The sequence below is a fragment of the Mobula birostris genome, chromosome 4 (genome assembly GCF_030028105.1).
Source record: "Mobula birostris isolate sMobBir1 chromosome 4, sMobBir1.hap1, whole genome shotgun sequence".
In the NCBI taxonomy this organism is placed as follows: domain Eukaryota; kingdom Metazoa; phylum Chordata; class Chondrichthyes; order Myliobatiformes; family Myliobatidae; genus Mobula; species Mobula birostris.
In genome coordinates, this window is record NC_092373.1 from 17,908,152 (window position 1) to 17,928,431 (window position 20,280).

A 20,280-nucleotide genomic window follows, 5' to 3' on the forward strand; every position below is an offset into this window, starting at 1 on the left:
AAATGTGGCAAATGTTCAGGAGATATTTGTGTGGAGTTCTGCATAGGTACGTTCCAATGAACCTATTAACCAGTACATCTTTGGACTGTGGGAGGAAACTGGAGCACCTGGAGGAAATCCATGCAGTTCACAGGGAGAACGACAGTGGAGGGAATTAAACCCAGGTCCGCTGGTACAGTAAAGTGCTACGTTAACCATTCTGCTTCCGTGCCACCTTACTTCCCCATAATGTTTAAGAAAGCACATTGGATGACTGCACAAGTTAGAGATGAGACAAATTGATCAGAATTCAATGACACACCTTAGTTGCTTGGAAAATCACCTCGACATTTCAGAAATAGATGTGGGAAGACCTGCAAATCCTGCAACAATTATGCAGTTAGTATACAAAATACAAAAGCTAAGCACTATAGTCCACTGTGACGCTATTGTGACAGCCAACAGGAAAATGGAAAACCACAGTATGAAACAAGAAACTAAAAACCAATCAGGAGATAACATTGGTGCTAGGGGTTGTGGGGAGGAAGTTTATATCGCCAGAGCTCTTAGGTACTCAAGAAATAAGGAACGCTCTCAACCCTTCACACGAATTGTAAGTACAATTTATTAACATTTATACAGTTGATAACGAGGGGTCAGAAGAGAAGGAAGGGAAACATCTTATTCTCAAAGAGCAACACAATTATAACTGTTAAGGGAATGGAAAAATTAATTTGACTTACTCAAATTCTGCATTTAATTGACGGCGAAGGAACTCAAATGCAAATATGGCTTATTGGTATTGGAAAATTCTTTATAATGTGCGATAGGCAAGTTCTGAACAGTTAACCACATAAAATGCCGAAGGCTAAAGCTCTATGATTTTTTTTCTGATTCACATTAATCACCCTCGAGGTAAACAGGATATAATTTCCAAGTCCACTGATGGTGCAAGATTAATTACCAGCAGACAGCAAGGAGGGGAGCAGTAGACTCTTGGAGAGCACTGACAGACTGGAAATCTGGGCGGACTAGACAGGTGACAATTTAGCGCAGAAGATCCAAATGTGGAATCTCCGTGGGAAGGGTAGAATGTGCGATAAGCAGCCAATCAGTGCAATGTTAAAAGAAATGCAGGAACAGATACAGCGGGGTTATTGTACAGAGACTGAGATAGTTCTTATAAACATCTGTGAAATCTTTTTGCCCACACTGTGTTTTATGGAAGTAAAATTTTCCCCTTTAGCTCTATTAATAAATTCAAAAAGGGAAATTACACGCCCATTAAACACAGTGTAGGCACAAGAAAATTCTTTTTATGGCGGGGGATGGTAGCGTAATGCTAATGCAGCTCCAGCAACCTGAGGTCACTCTCTCTGACCATATGTTCTCGCCTTGACCACGTGGATTTCCTCCAGCTGCTCTGGTTTCCTCCATTATCCAAAAACCGTACAGGTTTGGATTAGTAAATTGTGGGCATGCTATGTTGGCGCTGGAAGCATGATGACACTTGTGGGCTACCCCCAGCAATCCTTGGACAGTGTTCTTCCTTGACGCAAATGGCGTATTTCACTGTTATGCCTCCATGTAAATATGACAATCTACGTATTTTTATTTGAGATTAGAGAGGGTAGAGATTAGTTTAATATTCATGTGTATATTGAAGAGACATTTTATAGAGGTATACAAAATTGTGAGAGGTACAGATCAGGTAAATACATGGAGGCTTTTCCTCCTCTGCTTGTGTGAGCCTAGAACGAGAGGTCACAGTTTAAAGGTAAAAGGTGAGATGCTTAAGGGGAACATGAGGAGGAACTTCACTCGGAGGGTGGTGAGTCGATAGAATGAGCTGCCAGTGGAAGTGGTGGATGAGGGCTCGATTTTAATACTTAAGAGAAGTTTGGAAAAAGTACACGGATGGCTGGGCTATGGAGGGCTGTTGTCCTGCTACGGGTACTTGGGACTAGGCAGAGAAACATATTGGCAAGGATTAGGTAGGCTTCAGGGACTATTAGTACTGTAAAGTCCTATGAATTAAATGCTGAAAGTGATTGGAAGTAAATACAAGAAATATCTTCATTTACCCACCATAGAATTGTCCAAGCACTGCACCAAACAGGAGCTAATTAATTACCCAGAAGCATTGTGAAACCTTATGGGGTTACTGGTGTAAACACGCTTCATTCTTTTCAAGTGAATTAGTCCAGTTATAGAGTCACGGAACACTGCAGCACAGAAACAGACCTTTCAGCCCATCTAGTCCATGACAAACTATTGTTCTGCCTAGTCCCATTGACCTGTAACTGAACCACAGACCTCGATAGCATGGGAGAGAGATAGGAACAGACAAGTTAGAAAAGCATTTAATTGGAGGAAGGGGAATTATGAGGCTATCCGGCAGGAAATTGGAGGCTTAAATTGGAAACAGATGTTCTCAGGGAAAAGTACGGAAGAAATGTGGCAAATGTTCAGGAGATATTTGTGTGGAGTTCTGCATAGGTACATTCCAATGAGACAGGGAAGTTATGGTAGAGTACAGGAACTGTGGTGTACAAAGGCTGTAATAAATCCAGTCAAGAAGAAAAGAAAAGCTTACAAAAGGTTCAGAGAGCTAGGTAATGTTAGAGATCCAGAAGATTATAAGGCTAGTAGGAAGGAGCTTAAGAAAGAAATTAGCAGAGCCAGAAGGGGTCATGAGAAGGCTTTGGCGGGCAGGATTAAGGAAAACCCCAAAGCATTCTACAAGTATGTGAAGAGTAAGAGGATAAGACGTGAAAGAATAGGACCTATCAAGTGTGACGGTGGGAAAGTATGTATGGATCCAGAGGAAATAGCAGAGGTACTTAATCAATACTTTACTTCAGTATTCACTTTGGAAAAGGGTCTTGGTGATTGTAGTGATGACTTGCAGCGGACTGAAAAGCTTGAGCATGTAGATATTAAGAAAGAGGATATGCTGGAGCTTTTGGAAAGCATCAAGTTCGATAAGTCCCCGGGACACGATGAGATGTACCCCAGGCTACTGTGAGAGGTGAGGAAGGAGTTGCTGAGCCTCTGGCGATAATCTTTACATCATCAATGGGGATGGGAGAGGTTCCGGAGGATTGGAGGGTTGCAGAAGTTGTTCCTTTATTCAAGAAAGGGAGTAGAGATAGCCCAGGAAATTATAGACCAGTGAGTCTTACCTCAGTGGTTGGTAAGTTGTTGGAGAAGATCCTGACAGGCAGGATTTATGAAGATTTGGAGAGGTATAATATGATTAGGAGTGGTCAGCATGGCTTTATCAAGGGCAGGTCATGCCTTACGAGCCTGATTGAATTTTTTGAGGATGTGACTAAACACATTGATGAAGGAAGAACAGTAGATGTAGTGTATATGGATTTCAGCAAGGCATTTGATAAGGTACCCCATGCAAGGCTTATTGAGAAAGTAAGGAGGCATGGGATCCAAGGGGACATTGCCTTGTGGATCCAGAACTGGCTTGCCCACAGAAGGCAAAGAGTGGTTGTAGGCGGGTCATATTCTGCATGGAGGTCGGTGACCAGTGGTGTGCCTCAGGGATCTGTTCTGGGACCCTTACTCTTCGTGATTTTTATAAATGACCTGGATGAGTAAGTGGAGGGATGGGTTAGTAAGTCTGCTGATGACACAAAGGTTGGAGGTGTTGTGGATAGTGTGAAGGGCTGTCAGAAGGTACAGCAGGACATTGATAGGATGCAAAACTGGGCTGAGAAGTGGCAGATGGAGTTCAACCAAGGTAAGTGTGAAGTGGTTCATTTTGGTCGGTCAAATATGATGGCAGAACATAGTATTAACGGTAAGGCTCTTGGCAGTATGGAGGATCAGAGGGATCTTGGGGTCCAAGTCCATAGGACACTCAAAGCAGCTGCGCAGGTTGACTCTGTGGTTAAGAAGGCGTACAGTGTATTGGCCTTCATGAATCGTGGAATTGAATTTAAGAGCTGAGAGGTAACGTTGCAGCTATATAGGACCCTGGTCAGACCACACTTGGAGTACTGTGTTCAGTTCTGGTCGCCTTGCTACAGGAAGGATGTGGAAGCCAAAGAAAAGGTGCAGAGGAGATTTACAATGATGTTGCCTGGATTGGGGAGCATGCCTTATGAGAATAGGTTGAGTGAACTCGGATTTTTCTACTTGGAGTGACGGAGGATGAGAGGTGACCTGATAGAGGTGTATAAGATGATGAGAGGCATTGATCATGTGGATAGTCAGAGGCTTTTTCCCAGGGCTGAAATTGTTGCCACAAGAGGAAACAGGTTTAAGGTGCTGGGGAGTAGGTACAGAGGAGATGTCAGGAGTAAGTATTTTTACTCAGAGAGTGGTGAGTGCGTGGAATGGGCTGCCGGCAACGGTGGTGGAGGTGGGCACGATCGGGTCTTTTAAGAGACTTTTAGATAGGTACATGGAGCTTAGTAAAATAGAGGGCTACAGGTAAGCCTAGTAATTTCTAAGGTAGGAGCATGTTCGGCACAACTCTGTGGGCCGAAGGGCCTGTATTGTGCTGTAAGTTTTCTCTGTTTCTATGATACCTCTCCTATCCAGGTACCTACCCAAATTTCTCTTAAATTTTGAAATTGAACCCACATCCACCACTTCCACTGGCAGCTCGTTCCACACTTGTACCACCCTCTGACTGAAGAAGTTCCCCCTCATGTTCCCTTTAAACATTTCCGCTTTCAACCTTAACCCATGACCTCTAGTTCTAATCTCACCGAACCTCAGTGGAAAAAGCCTGCTTGCATTTACCCTGTCTATACCCCTCATAATTTTGTATACCTCCATCAAATCTCACCTCATTCTTCTACGCTCTGGGAAACAAAGTCTTAACCTATTCAACTCTTCCCTCTAATTCAGGTCCTGAAGTCCCAGCAATATTCTTGTGAATTTCTCTGCAATCCTTCAACCTTGTTTTCTTCTGTCCTGTAGGTAGGTAACCAAAACTGCACACAATACTACTAATTGGGCTTCACCATCATCTTATAGAATTTCATCATGAAATCCCAACTCCCAACTTGATGTTTTGATTTATGAAGGTCAATGTGCCAAAAGCTTTCATTACTACCTGTGACACCGCTTTCAAGGGATTATTAGTCTATATTCCCAGATCCCTCTGTTCTTCTGCACTTCTCAATGAGCTACCACTTGCCGGGAAATTCCTACCCTGGCTTGTTCTCACAAAATGCAACATGTCACATCCTCTTTCTTCAGTGAGTGAAATAGGAAACAGCAAACTCCTTACTCAAAAGTTGGAGCTGCATTAACAAACAGAATTGAAAGTTACAGTAATATCTAGCTTGATCTCAACCTGAAAGCATGTAGCAGCTGGCTTACCACTGATATAAGCTACTAAATAGTTTCCTAGTAGTCTTAGACCCATGACTTCACAAACCGCCTTGTTATGATCACGCACCCTATTGTCTGTCTGCACTGCACTTGCTCTGTAGCTGCTGCACCTTATTCTATACTGTCTTGTCTTATCTTATTCTACCTCAGCACTGCGTAATGATCTGATCTTTATGAACCGCATGCAAGCAAGCTTTTCACGGTACCCCGGTGCATGCGACAATTCCAATTTCAATTCGTCAAATACATTTGACTGGGTGCTAGCTCAAATCAATTACAACAGAAAGACAGTGATATCCCAACCCAACCCATTTGGTGAGCAGTTCCGAAGAAGGGTCTCAGCCCTAAACATCGACGGTTCATTCATTTCCATAGGTGCAGCCTCACCTGCTGAGTTCCTCCAGCATTTTGTGTGTGTTGCCATGGAACAATTTAGCCCTTTTAAACAAATAGAGAAACACACTATTGTAGCCAAAGAAGTAAAGTATTTCCAGCAAACCATCTACAGAACAAATCATATTTGATTCTGTATGTAAGTAAATGCTTGGGATGATGTATTGTCACAACCCACTTAATATTGCTCTGACTAAAGAAACGTTTCTCTAAAGCTAAACGCGGGATCAAAGCTCTCTGCCAACACAAGCATTGGCACATTTGAACACAGAGATTCTATAGAAATCTGGCAGAAGCTAATGTTTGTATAAGGAGTGTTTGATACCTGTACTTGCTGGAGTTTAGAAGAATATGGGAGAATCTCATAGAAATTTTTTGAATATTGCTTTTGAACATGGTTGAGTGAACTTAGCCTTTCCTCCTTGGAGTGACGGAGGATGAGAGGTGACCTGATAGAGATGTATAAGATGATGAGAGGCATTGATCGTGTGGATAGTCAGAGGCTTTTTCCCAGAGCTCTAGTGGTTATCATGAGAGGGCACAGTTTTAAGGTGCTTGGAAGTAGGTACAGAAGAGATATCAGGGTGGTGACCGTGTGAAATGGGCTGCCGGCTACATCCATGGTGGAGGCAGATACGATAGGGTCTTTTAAGAGACTCCTGGACAGGTACATGGAGCTCAGAAAAATAGAGGGCTATGGGTAACCTTAGATAATTTCTAAAATAAGTACATGTTCGGCACAGCATCATGGACCGAAGGGCCTGTATTGTGCTGTAGGTTTTCTATGTTTCTATGGAAAGGCCTAGATAGTGTGGACATGGAGAAGATGTCCCCTATAGTTGGCGTGTCTAGGACCAGAGGGCACAACCCCAGAAAAGAAGAATATCCCTTTAGAACAGAGGTGAAGAGGAATTTCTTTCGCCAGAGTGTTCAACGTTCAAAGTTCAAAGTAAAATATATTATGAGAGTACATACATGCCACCACGTACAACCCTGAGATTGCTTTTCTGCGGGCATACTTAGCAAATTTGTAGGACGGTAAATGTAAACAGCATCTGTAAACTATAAACATACAGAACTGTAAATTGTAATCAAACTGTGCAAATGCAGATAGTTAATAAATAGCAATAAATAACAAGTATGAAACAACAGGATAAAAGAGTCTTTAAATGAGTGGAGCAACCAAATGAGTGTGGTGCATCTGTGGAATGCATTGCCACAGACAGCTGTGGAGGCCAAGTCATTGGGTGTATTTAGAGCGGAGGTTGACAAGATTTTGATTAGTAAGGCTGTCAAAGTTTACTGGAGAAGGCAGGAGAATGAGGGGGAAAGTAAATCAGCCATGATGGAATGGTGGAGCAGATTCGATGGCCGGTGGGGCAGATTCGATGGCCGAATGGCCTAATTCTGCACCTATATTTTATGGTCTTAAGTTGTTGGATAACAGATAATAGAACAGTGTATAGCTGTATGTATGAAGAAATGCGAAAACAGAAACATCTGCACCATCTCACAGGTTTTACTAAACAATTATACCATCCAGACAATACCTTATAATCAAGGAAGCACCATAGTTGTGTAGGATTGAGCAACCCAGAAGGGCTGAATGGCCTAATTCTGCTTCTCTGTCTTACGGTCTTTCCACCTCATTCTCCCTAGGAGAGACTTACTTTTATAATTTGTAACAGAAATTGGCAAATCTGCCATTTCTTTGCCCATAATTTTGCAGAAGTAAGTGTTCTTTATTTACGGGTGTGGTTTCAAAACCTGGGTGTGTCTGCACTCCATGAGGGAAGACAGAACATAGAACACAGGACAGTACAGCACAGGAACAAGTCATTTGCCCATGATGCTGTGCCAGACCAGTTAAACACCCAACTAAACTCATTCCTTCTGCCTACACCCCAAACCATGTCCAAATCTCTATATTCTCTGCACACTAAGAGCCCCTTAAGCATTTCTGTCCCATTTGCCTCTACCACCACCCCTTGTAACACATACCAGACATTGACTACTCATCGTAGAAAAACATTCCCCGCACATCTCCTTTGAACCTACCCCCTCTCACCCTTAATGGATTCTCTCTCATATTCGACATGGTGACTCTGAGTGAAAGATACTGGCTGTTTACTCAATCCCTTCTCCTCATAATCTTATAACCTCTTTGATCTCCCTTCAGCCCCCATCACTCCAGAGAAAACAACCCAAGTTCACCAGCCTCTTCTAATAGTGCATGCACTCCAATGCAGGCAGCATCCTGGTAAATATTTCTTCGACCATCTCTAAATCCATCACATCCTTCCCATAATGGAATACTCCAGATGCAGTCTAACCAAAGTTTTATAAAGCTGTGACGTAACTTCCTGATGCTCAACTAATAACAGCAAGCACGCCACATCCTGTCTTTACCACCCTATCAGTTTGTGTGGTTTCTTTCAGGAAACTGCGGGCTTGCACCCAGATCATTTTCAGCATCAGCACAGTTAATTGTGTATTGTGCCTTTACATTTGATTTTCCAAAGTACAGTTTCTCACACATTTGGCCAGGTTTAAAAATAAATTGCTAAAAAGTCTGAGGATGTGCTGGGGGCAGTCCGCAAGTGATGTCATTTTTCCAGCACCAACATAGCATACCCATGACATAGTAATCCTAACTTAAGAACATAAGAAATAGGAGCAGGAGTAGGTCATCTGGCCCATCGAGCCTGCCCCGTCATTCAATAAGATCATGCCTGATCTGTCCGTAAACTCAGCTCCATCTACCTGCCTTTTCCCCATAACCCTTAATTCCCCTACTATGTAAAAATCTATATTTTAAATATATTTAGTGAAGAAGCCTCAACTGCTTCCCTGGGCAGAGAATTCCACAGATTCACCACTCTCCGGGAAAAACAGTTTCTCCTCATCTCTATCCTAAATCTTCTCCCCTGAATCTTGAGGCAATGTCCCCTAGTTCTAGTCTCACCTGCCAATGGAAACAACTTTCCTATTTCTATTTTATATATCCCTTTCAAAATTTTTTATGTTTCTATAAGATCCCCTTTCATTCTTCTGAATTCCAGAGAATATAGTCCCAGACGACTCAATCTCTCCTCATAACTTACACGCCGGAGGAACTCAGCAGGTCAGGCAGCATCCGTGGAAACAGTCATAAGTTAACCCCTATATCTCTGGAATCAACCTAGTGAACCTCTGCACTGACTCCAAAGCCAGTATATCCTTCCTCATGTATGGAGACCAGAACTCCACACAGTACTCCAGGTGCGGCCTCACCAGTACCCTGTATAGTTGCAGCATGACCTCCCTGCTCTTGAATTCAATCCCTCTAGCAATGAAGGCCAACAGTCCATTTGCCTTCTTAATAACCTGTTGTACCTGCAAGCCAACTTTTTGCGATTCATGCACAAGCACTCCCAAGTCCCTCTGCACAACAGCATGCTGCAATCCTTCACCATTTAAATAATAATCTGCTCTCCTATTATTCCTTCCAAAGCGGATGATCTCGCATTAACCATCGTTGTATTCCATCTGCCAGACCTTGGCCCACTCATTTAACCAATCTATATCCCTCGCAGACTCTCCACATCCTCTGTACAATTTGCTTTACCACTCAGGTTAGTATCATCAGCAAAGTTTGCTACACTACACACAGTCCCCTCTTCCAAATCATCAATGTAAATGGTAAACAGCTGCGGGCCCAGCACCGACCCCTGCGGGGCAGCCCACTCACCACTGACTGCCAACCGGAGAAACACCCATTTATAACAACTCTCTGCCTTCTATTGGTTAACCAATCCGCTATCCATGCCAATACACTCCCTCCAACTCCATGCATCCATATCTTACCTATAAGTCTCTTGTGCGGCACATTATCGAACGCCTTCTGGAAATCCAAGTCTATGACATCTACCTGTTCCCCTCTATCCACTGCACTCATTATGCCTTCAGAGAACTCCAGTAAGTTTGTCAAACAGGACCTGCCCTTTCTGAATCCATGCTGCATCTGTCTAATGGAACCACTCTTTTCTAAATGTTTCGCTATTTCTTCCTTAATGACAGCTTCAAGCATTTTTCTGACTACAGATGTTAAGCTAACTGGCCTATAGTTGCCTGTCTTTTGCCTACATCCTTTTTAAAAAACAGTGGCATGACATTTGCTGTCTTCCAATCTGCCGGGACCTGCCCAGAGTCTGGAGAGTTTTGGTAAATGATTACCAATGCGTCCACTATAACCTCTGCCAATTCCCTCAGCACCCTGGGATGCATCCCAGCAGGACCAGGGGACTTATCTACTCTCAGGCCCTCTAGTTTTCTCATCACTATCTCTTTAGTGATAGTGATTTTACTGAGGCCCTCACCTCCCATTTCGTCCATAACATCTTTCTTTGGCATATTAGACATGTCCTCCATCATGAAGACTGACACAAAACAGTCGTTCAATGCCTCAGCCATTTCCTTATCACCCAATGTCAATTTCCCCTTATCATCTACCAAGGGACCTACGTTGACTTTAGCCACCCTCTTCCGCTTTATATATTTATAAAAACTTTTTCTATCTGTTTTTATATTTTGTTCTAATTTACTTTCATACTCTATCTTCACTTTCCTTATTTCCTGTTTAGTTGTTCTTTGTTGCTTTTTAAAGTTTTCCCAATCCTCCCACTACTCTTTGCGACTTTGTACACATGAGCTTTTAAGTTGATACTATCTTTTATTTCCTTAGTTATCCAAGGCTGGCTCTCCCCACACTTACTGTCCTTACTTCTGACTGGAATATACTTTTGTTGAGCACTGTGAAAAATCTCTTTGAAAGTATTCCACTGTTCCTCAACTGTCCTAGCAAATAGCCTGTGCTCCCAATCCACATTAGCCAACTTTTCCCTCATCAACTTGTACGTCTTTGGAATGTAAGAGGAAACTGGTGGACTGGTGGAACTGGGGGAAATCCACACAGTCATGAGGAGAACGTACAAACTCAGAGACAGAGGCGGGAATTAAACCCTGATTGCTGGCACTATAAAGCATTATGCTAACCACTATTCTACCGTGCCACCATAACCCCCATCTGCCATTTCTTTGCCCATATCTGCAACCGATCTAATATTTACCAATGTCTAATCTATATCCCTTTTGTAATTTTAGTAAACTTCTACAGCTTCCACAACAGCACCAATCTGTGTGGAAACTAGTGGACTGTCAAGGATATCCACTGCATCATATAGACAAATGAAAGAAAACAGCAAGGCCTTCATTGTTATTTTACATTTTGATTTTCTTTGGGTGGCAAGCATTATTCCTGGGAAATCAGGACAAGTAGCTTCAAAACCTGTATCTTGCTATGCAACTGAATTCTTGGCTTCCTCTTTGGGAGACCACAGCCTGTGCAGATCAGAAATAACATCTCCTCCTCGCTAACAATCAACATTGGTGCACCTCAAATGTGCTTAGCTCACTGCTGTATTCTCCCTAAAACCACAAATGTGTGGCTAGGTACAGCTGAAACACCATCCATAAATTTGACAATGACAGAACTATTGTTGGCAGAATTTCTTATGGCGATGAGGTGGTGTACAGGAGTGAGCTAGGTCAGCTGGTTGGGTGTCACAACAACAACCTTGCACTCAACATCAGTAAAACCAAGGAATTGATTATGGACATCAGGAAGGGGGAGTCAAGGGAACCTACACCAGTCCTCATTGAGGGATCAGCAGTGGAAAGGGTGAGCAGTTTCAAGTTCCTGGGTGACTACATATTAATGTAGTTACAAAGAATGCACGACAGCGGCTATATTTCATTAGGAGTTTGAGGAGACTAGGTATGTCACTAAATACTCTTGCAAATTTCTACTGACGTACCTTGGAAAACATTCTAACCGGTGCATCAATGTCTGGTATAGACGGCCGACTGTACAGGATTGGAAACGTTAGAGGAAGTTGCAAACTCAGTCACCTCCAACATAGACATTAGTCTCCCCAGCATCAATGACACCTTCAAAAGGCAATCCCTCAAAAAGGCCCCATTAAGGACCCCTATCACCCAGGACTTCCCATTACTACCTTTAAGGAGGTGGCATGGGAGCTTAAAGAGGCACACTCAACAATTTAGTACCAGCTTCTTGCCCTCCACTATCAGATTTCTGAATGGACCTTGATGCCATATACACCATCTCACTATTTCTTCTTCTTTTGCTCTCCAAATATATTGGATGGCAGGGTGGAGAAACGTCTCTACCAAAGGAGGTGTAAGGCACTCCTTCCTTCTGCTAGCCGACAGGCCACCCTTGGGCAAGCCCCCCGATCAGGGTCATGTGGAGCCACAGGAGCAGCTGGTGGACGGTCGTATGAGCAGCTGGTACATATCACAAGTCCTGGTTATGTGATCACTAACACTAGGCAGACAATCTTGTAAAGCCACTGCTCAGAACAAGCAAATGGCAAACCACTTTTGTAGAAAAAATTGTCAATAATCATGGTTGCCATGATCATCTATGTTATACGACACAGTACATAATGCTGATGATGTTTTAATTATACATACATTTTTACTGTAATTTATGTTTTTTAAAATGATTATGTATTGCAATGTTCTGCTGATGCATAACAACAAATTTCATGACACAGACCAGTGACATTACAATTAATCCTGATTTTGATTCAAATTTTTTAGCTCCAGGAAGTCCCTGGACAACAATGTTCAAAGTCAGTCCACGCTGTTTAAAAAATGCATTGATGACACTGTCAAGAACAACAGACAAATAATTTCTTCTATTTGTTTTGCAGCACAAAAATGTATGCCACTATTGACCCCTTCAACACAAATACCTCCCATTACATCTCCAACCCGAATAGTTCCTCTGCAGGCAAGTGCATACGAAATACACAGGTCACCCAGATTGTGTTCCCTGTACTCTACGCTATCCTCTTCATTGCCAGTATTGGCCTAAACAGTCTAGCCATCCGAATATTCTCACAGATACCGAGCAGCTCCACCTTCAACGTTTTCCTGAAAAACATTGTTGCTGCCGACTTTCTCATGACTCTAACACTCCCTTTTAAGATCCTCAGTGATACCCAACTGGCTCCCTGGCGGGTGAGGTGGTTTGTATGTCGCTTTTCGTCAGTGATCTTCTACTTCACCATGTATGTTAGCATCATTCTTCTGGGTCTGGTAAGCTTGGATCGCTTCCTCAAGATCACCAGGCCCTTTGGGAGATCTTGCTTTCAGAAGACTAGATTCAGCAAGATTCTGTCAGTAGTAATTTGGACCACCATGTTTCTTTTATCTGTTCCCAATATGATCTTGTCAAATAAGGAGCCAACAGCAAAGTTGGTAAAGAAATGTGTGGCTCTGAAAAGCCCAGCTGGAATAAAATGGCACGCCATTGTAAATTACATCTGTCAGTTCATCTTCTGGGTGGTGTGCATAACTATGGTTGTGCTCTACACCATAATATCCAAGAAGGTCTACAAGTCCTATATAAAGTCCAGAAGCAAAGATGGCCAAACCCAGAGAAAGACAAAAGTCAAGGTGTTCCTCATCGTGCAGGTCTTCTTCACTTGCTTTGCACTATTCCATTTTGTCCGACTGCCGTACACGTTCAGCCAGATGGGCAAAGTGAGGGACTGCGGGACACAGAACACCCTGTACTACATTAAAGAGACGGGGCTCTGGCTATGTGCCTCCAACATCTGCCTGGATCCTTTAATTTACATTTACTTGTGCAAGGCCTTCAGAAGCAAGATAAGCAAAAAGCAGAAAGACAGCACAGGCATAAAGATGACATCAAGAATCACCCAAAGCACAGTAAATGAAGATTGAATGCTGTAAGAATATCTTCTAAAATGGAGCTCAAATGAAGATCGAATGGCATAAGAACACTTTCTCTAAATGGAGCTCAAAAGGACTTTTCTTCACTTATTTTGTACTTAATGTCGGATTTTGATTTAAGACCATAAGACATAGGAGTAGAATTAGGCCATTTGGACTATTAAGTCTGCTAGTCTATTCCATAATGGTTCCATTTAATAACCGAGAATGTCTAATTTATTATTCCTCACAGCCCAATTCTGCTACCTTCTCCCCCTAACCTTTAACACCTTTACTAATCAAGAACCTATCAATCTCCACTTTAAATATAACCAGTGACTTGGCCCTGACAGCTATCTGTGGCAATGAATTCCAGAAATTCACCAAGCTCTGACTAAAGAAATTCCTCCTCATCTCTGTTCAAAAGGAACAACCTTGTATTCTGAAGCTGTGGCCTCTGGTCCTAGACTTCCCTTACTGTCAGAAATATTTTCTCCACATCCACTCCATCCAGACCTTTCAATATCCGATAGATTTCAATGAGATCCCCTCCCCCAGTCTTTCAAACTCCAGTGAGTACAGGCCCAGAGCCATCAAATGTTCATCCTGCATTAACCCTTTCATTCCTAGGATCATTCTTGTGAACCTCCTCTATACTCTTTCCAATGCCAGTACATTCTTTCTTACATAAGGGGCCCAAAACTGCCCACAGTACTCCAAGCACAGTCTGACAAATACGTTATTCCATCTCAATGGAATCAGTGAACAGCTGTACAACTAGTGGTTAATCTTCTTGCATTTTCGTAGCACCAGTAATCAGAGACAAATTTCTCTAACCAGAGTATATTATCTTAATTAGTATGCTAAGAAGCCATTGTAACAAGCAATAGTTTGTTACTAACAGGGATTATTCATAATTGCATTCAGTGTCTGATGCTTAAAGTGGATATTTATGCTCATAACTAATATTTGTTCCCTTACAAAATTTCATTTCTTGTGTAATATGGATAGAATATTATTGCACTAATCTATGAGCATGTAACTGTGACCCTACATTAAAATTCTGCTGTTGGATTTGAATTTGAGGAGGTCATACATAAGGGAAATGTATATCATTACACAAGAAGCATTAGTCAGATTTGGAATGTGGATCTGATGATGGGAGAAGTACCACACACACAAAATGCAGGAAGAACTCAGCAGTAAAGCAGTATCTATAGAAAAAGGGGTGTCTATGTACTTTTTTCCATAGATGTTGCCTGGGCTGATGAGCTCCTCCAGCATTTTGGGTGTGTTGCTTGGATTTCCAGCATCTGCAGATTTTCTCTTGTTTGTCAGGGAAGAAATACACTCGGTCCACTTTATTAGGTACCGGTGGTCTTCTGCTGTGGCCCATTCACCTCCAGGTTTAATGTGTTGTGTGTTCAGAAACGCTCTTCTCCACATTACTGTTGTAATATGGTGTGACAACATTTGAGTTACTGCCGCCTTCCTGGTTGAACCAGTCTAGCCACTCTCCTCTGACCTCTTTCATTAACAAGCTTCTCTCGGCCATTGAACTACTGCTCACTGGAGTTTTTTTGTACCATTCTTTATAAACTCTAAAGACTACTGTGTGTGAAAACTCCAGGAGATTAGTTTCTGAGATACTCAACCACCCCATCTGGCACCGACAATCATTCCACGGTCAAAGTCACTTAGGTCACATTTCTTCTCATTCTGATGCTTGGACTGAACAACAACTGAACCTCTTGACCATGATTGCTTGCTTTTATGCATTGAGTTGCTTCCACATGATTGGCTGATCAGGTATTTGCATTAAAAGCAGGTAAAAGCTAGTGCAAGTGTGATGGGCCAAATGGCCTCATTCCATGTTATTGTGGCACTTAAGAGGTATTTCTAAAGGCGCATGAAGATGAGAGATGAGGATCATAAGCTGGCAGATAGACTTAGGTTAAAGCTGGCATCACAGTCAGACAGACATGGGGAGATGGCCTGTGCCTGTTCTATCATTCTGAGAGTTCATTTTAACAACTCAATATTTATGTATCACAAAAGAGCATTAAGTGCTCCATTTGACTAGATACTGTAGGAGCAGAATTAGGCCACTTGGCTCAATCATTTGATCATTGCTGATTTATTTTCCCACTCAACCCCATTTTTCCTGCCTTCTCCCCATAATCTTTGACACCCTTACTAATCAAGAACCTATCAAACTCTATTTGAATACACCAATGACTTGTCCTCCATGGCCATCTGTAACAATGAATTCCACAGACCACCGGCTAAAGAAATTCATGCTCTCTAATCCTAGTAAATGTCTTCTGCACCCTCTCTAAAGCTTTGACATCCTTGCTAAAATGAGCCGAACAGAAATGAACACAATAATCCTTATCAGAAGGGATTAATAACAACTATTTATGATACAATTATGAAAATACAGCCGGGTATATCTGATAAAATTAAAAATGAATGGGAAAGGGAACTTCAACTTCACGTACCTATAGAGAAATGGGAGAAAATTTTTCAATTAGTTAGCTCTTCCTCTATATGTGCTAAACAGATGCTGATACAATTTAAGGTAGTGCATAGGGCCCACATGCCTAAAGAAAAACTAGCTCATTTTTAGTCCCGTACAAATCCTATTTGTTACAGATGTCACTCTGAGGTGACTCATATGTTCTGGTCCTGTCCTCTCTTGGAAAAATTTTGGAAAGATATCTTTGATATCATTTCAACAGTTTTGCGTTTTGATTTACAACCCCCATCCTATTACAGCAATTTTTGGTTTGCCAATGATGGAACATAGCTCTTTATCCTCTTCAGCCTGTCGTATGATCACATTTGTTACATTAATGGCCAGAAGGTCCATTTTATTGAATTGGAAAGAGACCAGTCCTCCTACTACATTTCAAACTATATCATATTTAAATTTAGAAAACATCAGAAGTGTCATTTTTGATCCTTCGGTTAAATTTGAAAAGACTTGGAAGCCATTTATTCAACATTTTCATATGATGTAGTTTGACCTTTTCCGAATCCTTTTTATTAACTTAGAATATATGAACAGAGGAGCAGAGTTGACGACATTAATGAATGTATTCGATCTAATATATTGGTTCAGCCCTGTTTTGTTCTATTTGGTTTTTTGTTGTTTTTTTGGGAGGTGTTTTCTTTGTGATATTTTTTCTTTTTCTTTTTTTTCTCTTCATGGTTAATTACATCAAGCGTTTGGAAGTTTATTACACTTCTACTATTTGTAGTTTCTCTTGTATATGTTTATTATCAATAATGTAATTCCAATCTCTTTATATCACCACTGTTATTATGTTTATAAAAAGATTAAAAAAAAAGAAATGAACACAATATTCCAAGTGTAGTCTCACCCGGGTTTCACAGTGCAACTCCTGAGTCATGGTGTCCCTTTGCCTTTCCTTATCAATCTGTTAGAGGTCTGATCATGAACGTTGATATGCTGGCATAATATCCTTGAGGAACAGTACATACCAAAGGAGAAACAGCTGGAGAACTGTCCAACACTAAATATTCCCAAGTAAAAATGCCGAACCTCTTAATCAATAAAAGATATATATTGCAGGGAAGTTTGTGGAGGAATATGAGACATATACACATAACCACAACAATTAAATGTTTACAGTAAATAACTTAATTAATCATGAATTTTCAATTTCTGTGGAGAAACTTTTAATTTAATCCAGTAAACAAACTTTAGGTGGAAAAAAAGCTCCAAGGTATACTAATCACTAACAAGAGGAGATGCTGGAAACCCAAACAACCCGCACAGAATGCTGGAGGAACTCAGCAGGCCAGGCAGCATCTATGGAAAAGAGTATAGTCGACGTTTCAGCCCAAATAGTGATGAAGGGTCTCAGCACGAAACGTCGACTATACTCTTTTCCATAGATGCTGCTTGGTCTGCTGAGTTCCTCCAGCATTTTGTGCGCATTGCTTGGACTGAGTAGGAATCAGAATCAAATTTAATATGTCATGATTTTTTTTGTTTTCCAGTAGCAGTAGAGTGCAATACATAATTGTTGTGTATTTAATATTTGAATAATCTTGTATATATATTATTTGATTAAGCATTCGTGTTCATTTATAAAATTCATTACAATTTATATATATAAATATGGGAATTGCATACATCATCACGCTACCATGCGATTCGTGCGTGCCTCGCTAAAACACGAAGTTAAACTCCCATTTACAGCTCCTATGTCTTCCTTTGATTTAGTTTACTGTTTTAAATCAACAAAACATAACATGGCAATGATGTAGAACCACAGAACCATAGAAACTACAGCACAGAAACAGGACTTTTGGCCCTTCCTGGCTGTGCCGAACCATTTTCTGCCTAGTCCCACTGACCTGCACATGGACCATATCCCTCCATACACCTCCCATCCATGTATCTGTCCAATTTATTCTTAAATTTTAAAAAAGAACCCACATTTATCACCTCATCTGGCAGCTCATTCCATATTCCATACTCCCACCACTCTCTGTGCGAAGAAGCCCCGCCCCTAATGTTCCCTTTAAACTTTTCCCCCCTCACCCTTAACCCATGTCCTCTGGTTTTTTTCTCCCCTTGCCTGAGTGGAAAAAGCCTGCTTGCATTCACTCTATCTATACCCATCATAATTTTATATACCTCTATCAAATCTCCCCTCATTCTTCTACGCTCCAGGGAATAAAGTCCTAACCTATTCAACCTTTCTCTGTAACTGAGTTTCTCAAGTCCTGGCAACATCCTTGTAAACCTTCTCTGCACTCTTTCAAACTTATTTATATCCTTCCTGTAATTTGGTGACCAAAACTGAACACAATACTCCAGATTTGGCCTCACTAATGCCTTATACAACCTCATCATAACATTCCAGCTTTTATACTCAATACTTTGATTAATAAAGGCCAATGTACCAAAAGCTCTCTTTACGACCCTATCTACCCGTGATGCCACTTTTAGGGAATTTTGTATCTGTATTCCCAGATCCCTCTGTTCTACTGCACTCCTCAATGCCTTACCATTAACCCTGTATGTTCTACGTTGGTTTGTCCTTCCAACGTGCAATACCTCACACTTGTCTGTATTAAACTCCATCGGCCATTTTTCAGCCCATTTTTCCAGCTGGTCCAAGTCCCTCTGCAGGCTCTAAAAACCTTCCTCACTGTCTACTACACCTCCAATCTTTGTATCATCAGCAAATTTGCTGATCCAATTTACCACATTATCATCCAGATCATTGATATAGATGACAAATAACAATGGATCCAGCACTGATCCCTGTGGCACACCACTAGTCACAGGCCTCCACTCAGAGAAGCAATTCTCTACTACCACTCTTTGGCTTCTTCCATTGAGCCAATGTCTAATCCAATTTACCACCTCTCCATGTATACCTAGCGACTGAATTTTCCTAACTAACTTCCCATGCGGGACCTTGTCAAAGGCCTTACTGAAATCCATGTAGACAATATCCACTGCCTTCCCTTCATCCACTTTCCTGGTAACCTCCTCGAAAAACTCCAATAGATTGGTCAAACATGACCTACCACGCACAAAGCCATGTTGACTCTCCCTAGTAAGTCCCTGTCTATCCAAATGCTTGTAGATTCTGTCTCTTAGTACTCCCTCCAATAACTTACCTACTACCGACATTAAACTTACTGGCCTATAATTTCCCAGATTACTTTTCGATCCTTTTTTAAACAACGGAACAACATGAGCCACTCTCCAATCCTCCGGCACCTCACCCGTAGACAGCGACATTTTAAATATTTCTGCCAGGGCCCCCGCAATGTATTTTAAAATGAACCTCATATGACTAATGACCTGTTGAGGCGCAATGAGGAATGGCTAGTGAAATGAAAAAGCACAGCATATGTTCTTTGGAAGGCAAGACACCATCAAGTTTAAAAAAAAAAGTCAGAAAATGGAAGAACTCACAGGTGCATAAAAAATGAGAAACAGGTGATAATAATCATTAAAATAAAATGAACTAGCTGGCTACATCAGAAACATGAATGAGTCGGATTATACAATGGGTAACTGGCTCATGTATACTGAGCTAAATGAACAGTATTTTGAAGCAAATGAAAAACCAATGAGAAATGAGTTCCAATTTTGCTGGGTGCATTGGTTTTAAAGGCATATACCTTGCTTCAAAGTTCGACTGCTCCAACCTCATCAGCAGAAATGAGTTTTGCTGATATTGTGAAAGTAATACAGGGATACTTAAAATCAAAGCTGTTGTTGATTGCAGAATGCTTTAGGTTTCATAAGCAGAGTCAAACAGGGGAGTTCATTTTAGCATATGTGGCTGAATTGAAGATACTATCTGAGCATGGTCAATTCAGTGTTGGGCTTAATGATGCTCTGAGAGATTGTTTAGCTTGTGGAATCTTATAAGATTCAAAAATGGTTCCTAACTGAAGCACATCTGACATTTAAAACAACAGTTGAAATTGTTCTACCAATGGAATAACAAACAGAGGTGCAATTGAGTTGCAGTCAGGAATGAAATTAAGCATGAACAAAATTGCACCATCTGAACTGAAACCACCATGGCTGAACAAATTCTGTTACCGTTGTGTTCACATAAACCAGACCAATGCAGTTTTAAAGGCAAAACTTGCAGAAAATGCAACAAAGTAGGGCACATACAAAGAGCATTTCGGACAGATAAAAATAGAGAGTCTGCACAGGGAAGAGAAAAG

The 20,280-nt window shown here is 41.4% G+C and overlaps 3 protein-coding genes across 6 annotated transcripts in view; 2 read left to right on the forward strand and 1 right to left on the reverse strand.

Annotated features, from left to right (window-relative positions):
• The window catches only part of LOC140196181 (mediator of RNA polymerase II transcription subunit 12-like protein), a 720,072-nt gene that overhangs the window by 265,793 nt on the left and 433,999 nt on the right, over positions 1-20,280 (reverse strand). The gene's annotated exons all lie outside the window — the stretch shown is intronic.
• Positions 516-17,394, forward strand: LOC140196189 (P2Y purinoceptor 13-like). Its single transcript, XM_072254966.1, has 2 exons — positions 516-592; positions 12,516-17,394. The coding sequence occupies exon 2, from the start codon at positions 12,523-12,525 to the stop codon at positions 13,552-13,554; it is 1,032 nt and encodes a 343-aa protein (XP_072111067.1). The 5' UTR covers positions 516-592; positions 12,516-12,522; the 3' UTR covers positions 13,555-17,394.
• The window catches only part of LOC140196185 (P2Y purinoceptor 14-like), a 66,146-nt gene continuing 46,409 nt past the window's right edge, over positions 544-20,280 (forward strand). The window contains exon 1 of the mRNA XM_072254961.1: positions 544-592. The gene's annotated coding sequence lies outside the window, so the exon portion shown is untranslated. The remainder of the gene's footprint in view (positions 593-20,280) is intronic.

Excerpts from the sequence above, each read along its gene's own strand:
- LOC140196189 (XM_072254966.1), top strand. The coding sequence starts at position 12,523 with ATGTATGCCACTATTGACCCCTTCAACACAAATACCTCCCATTACATC.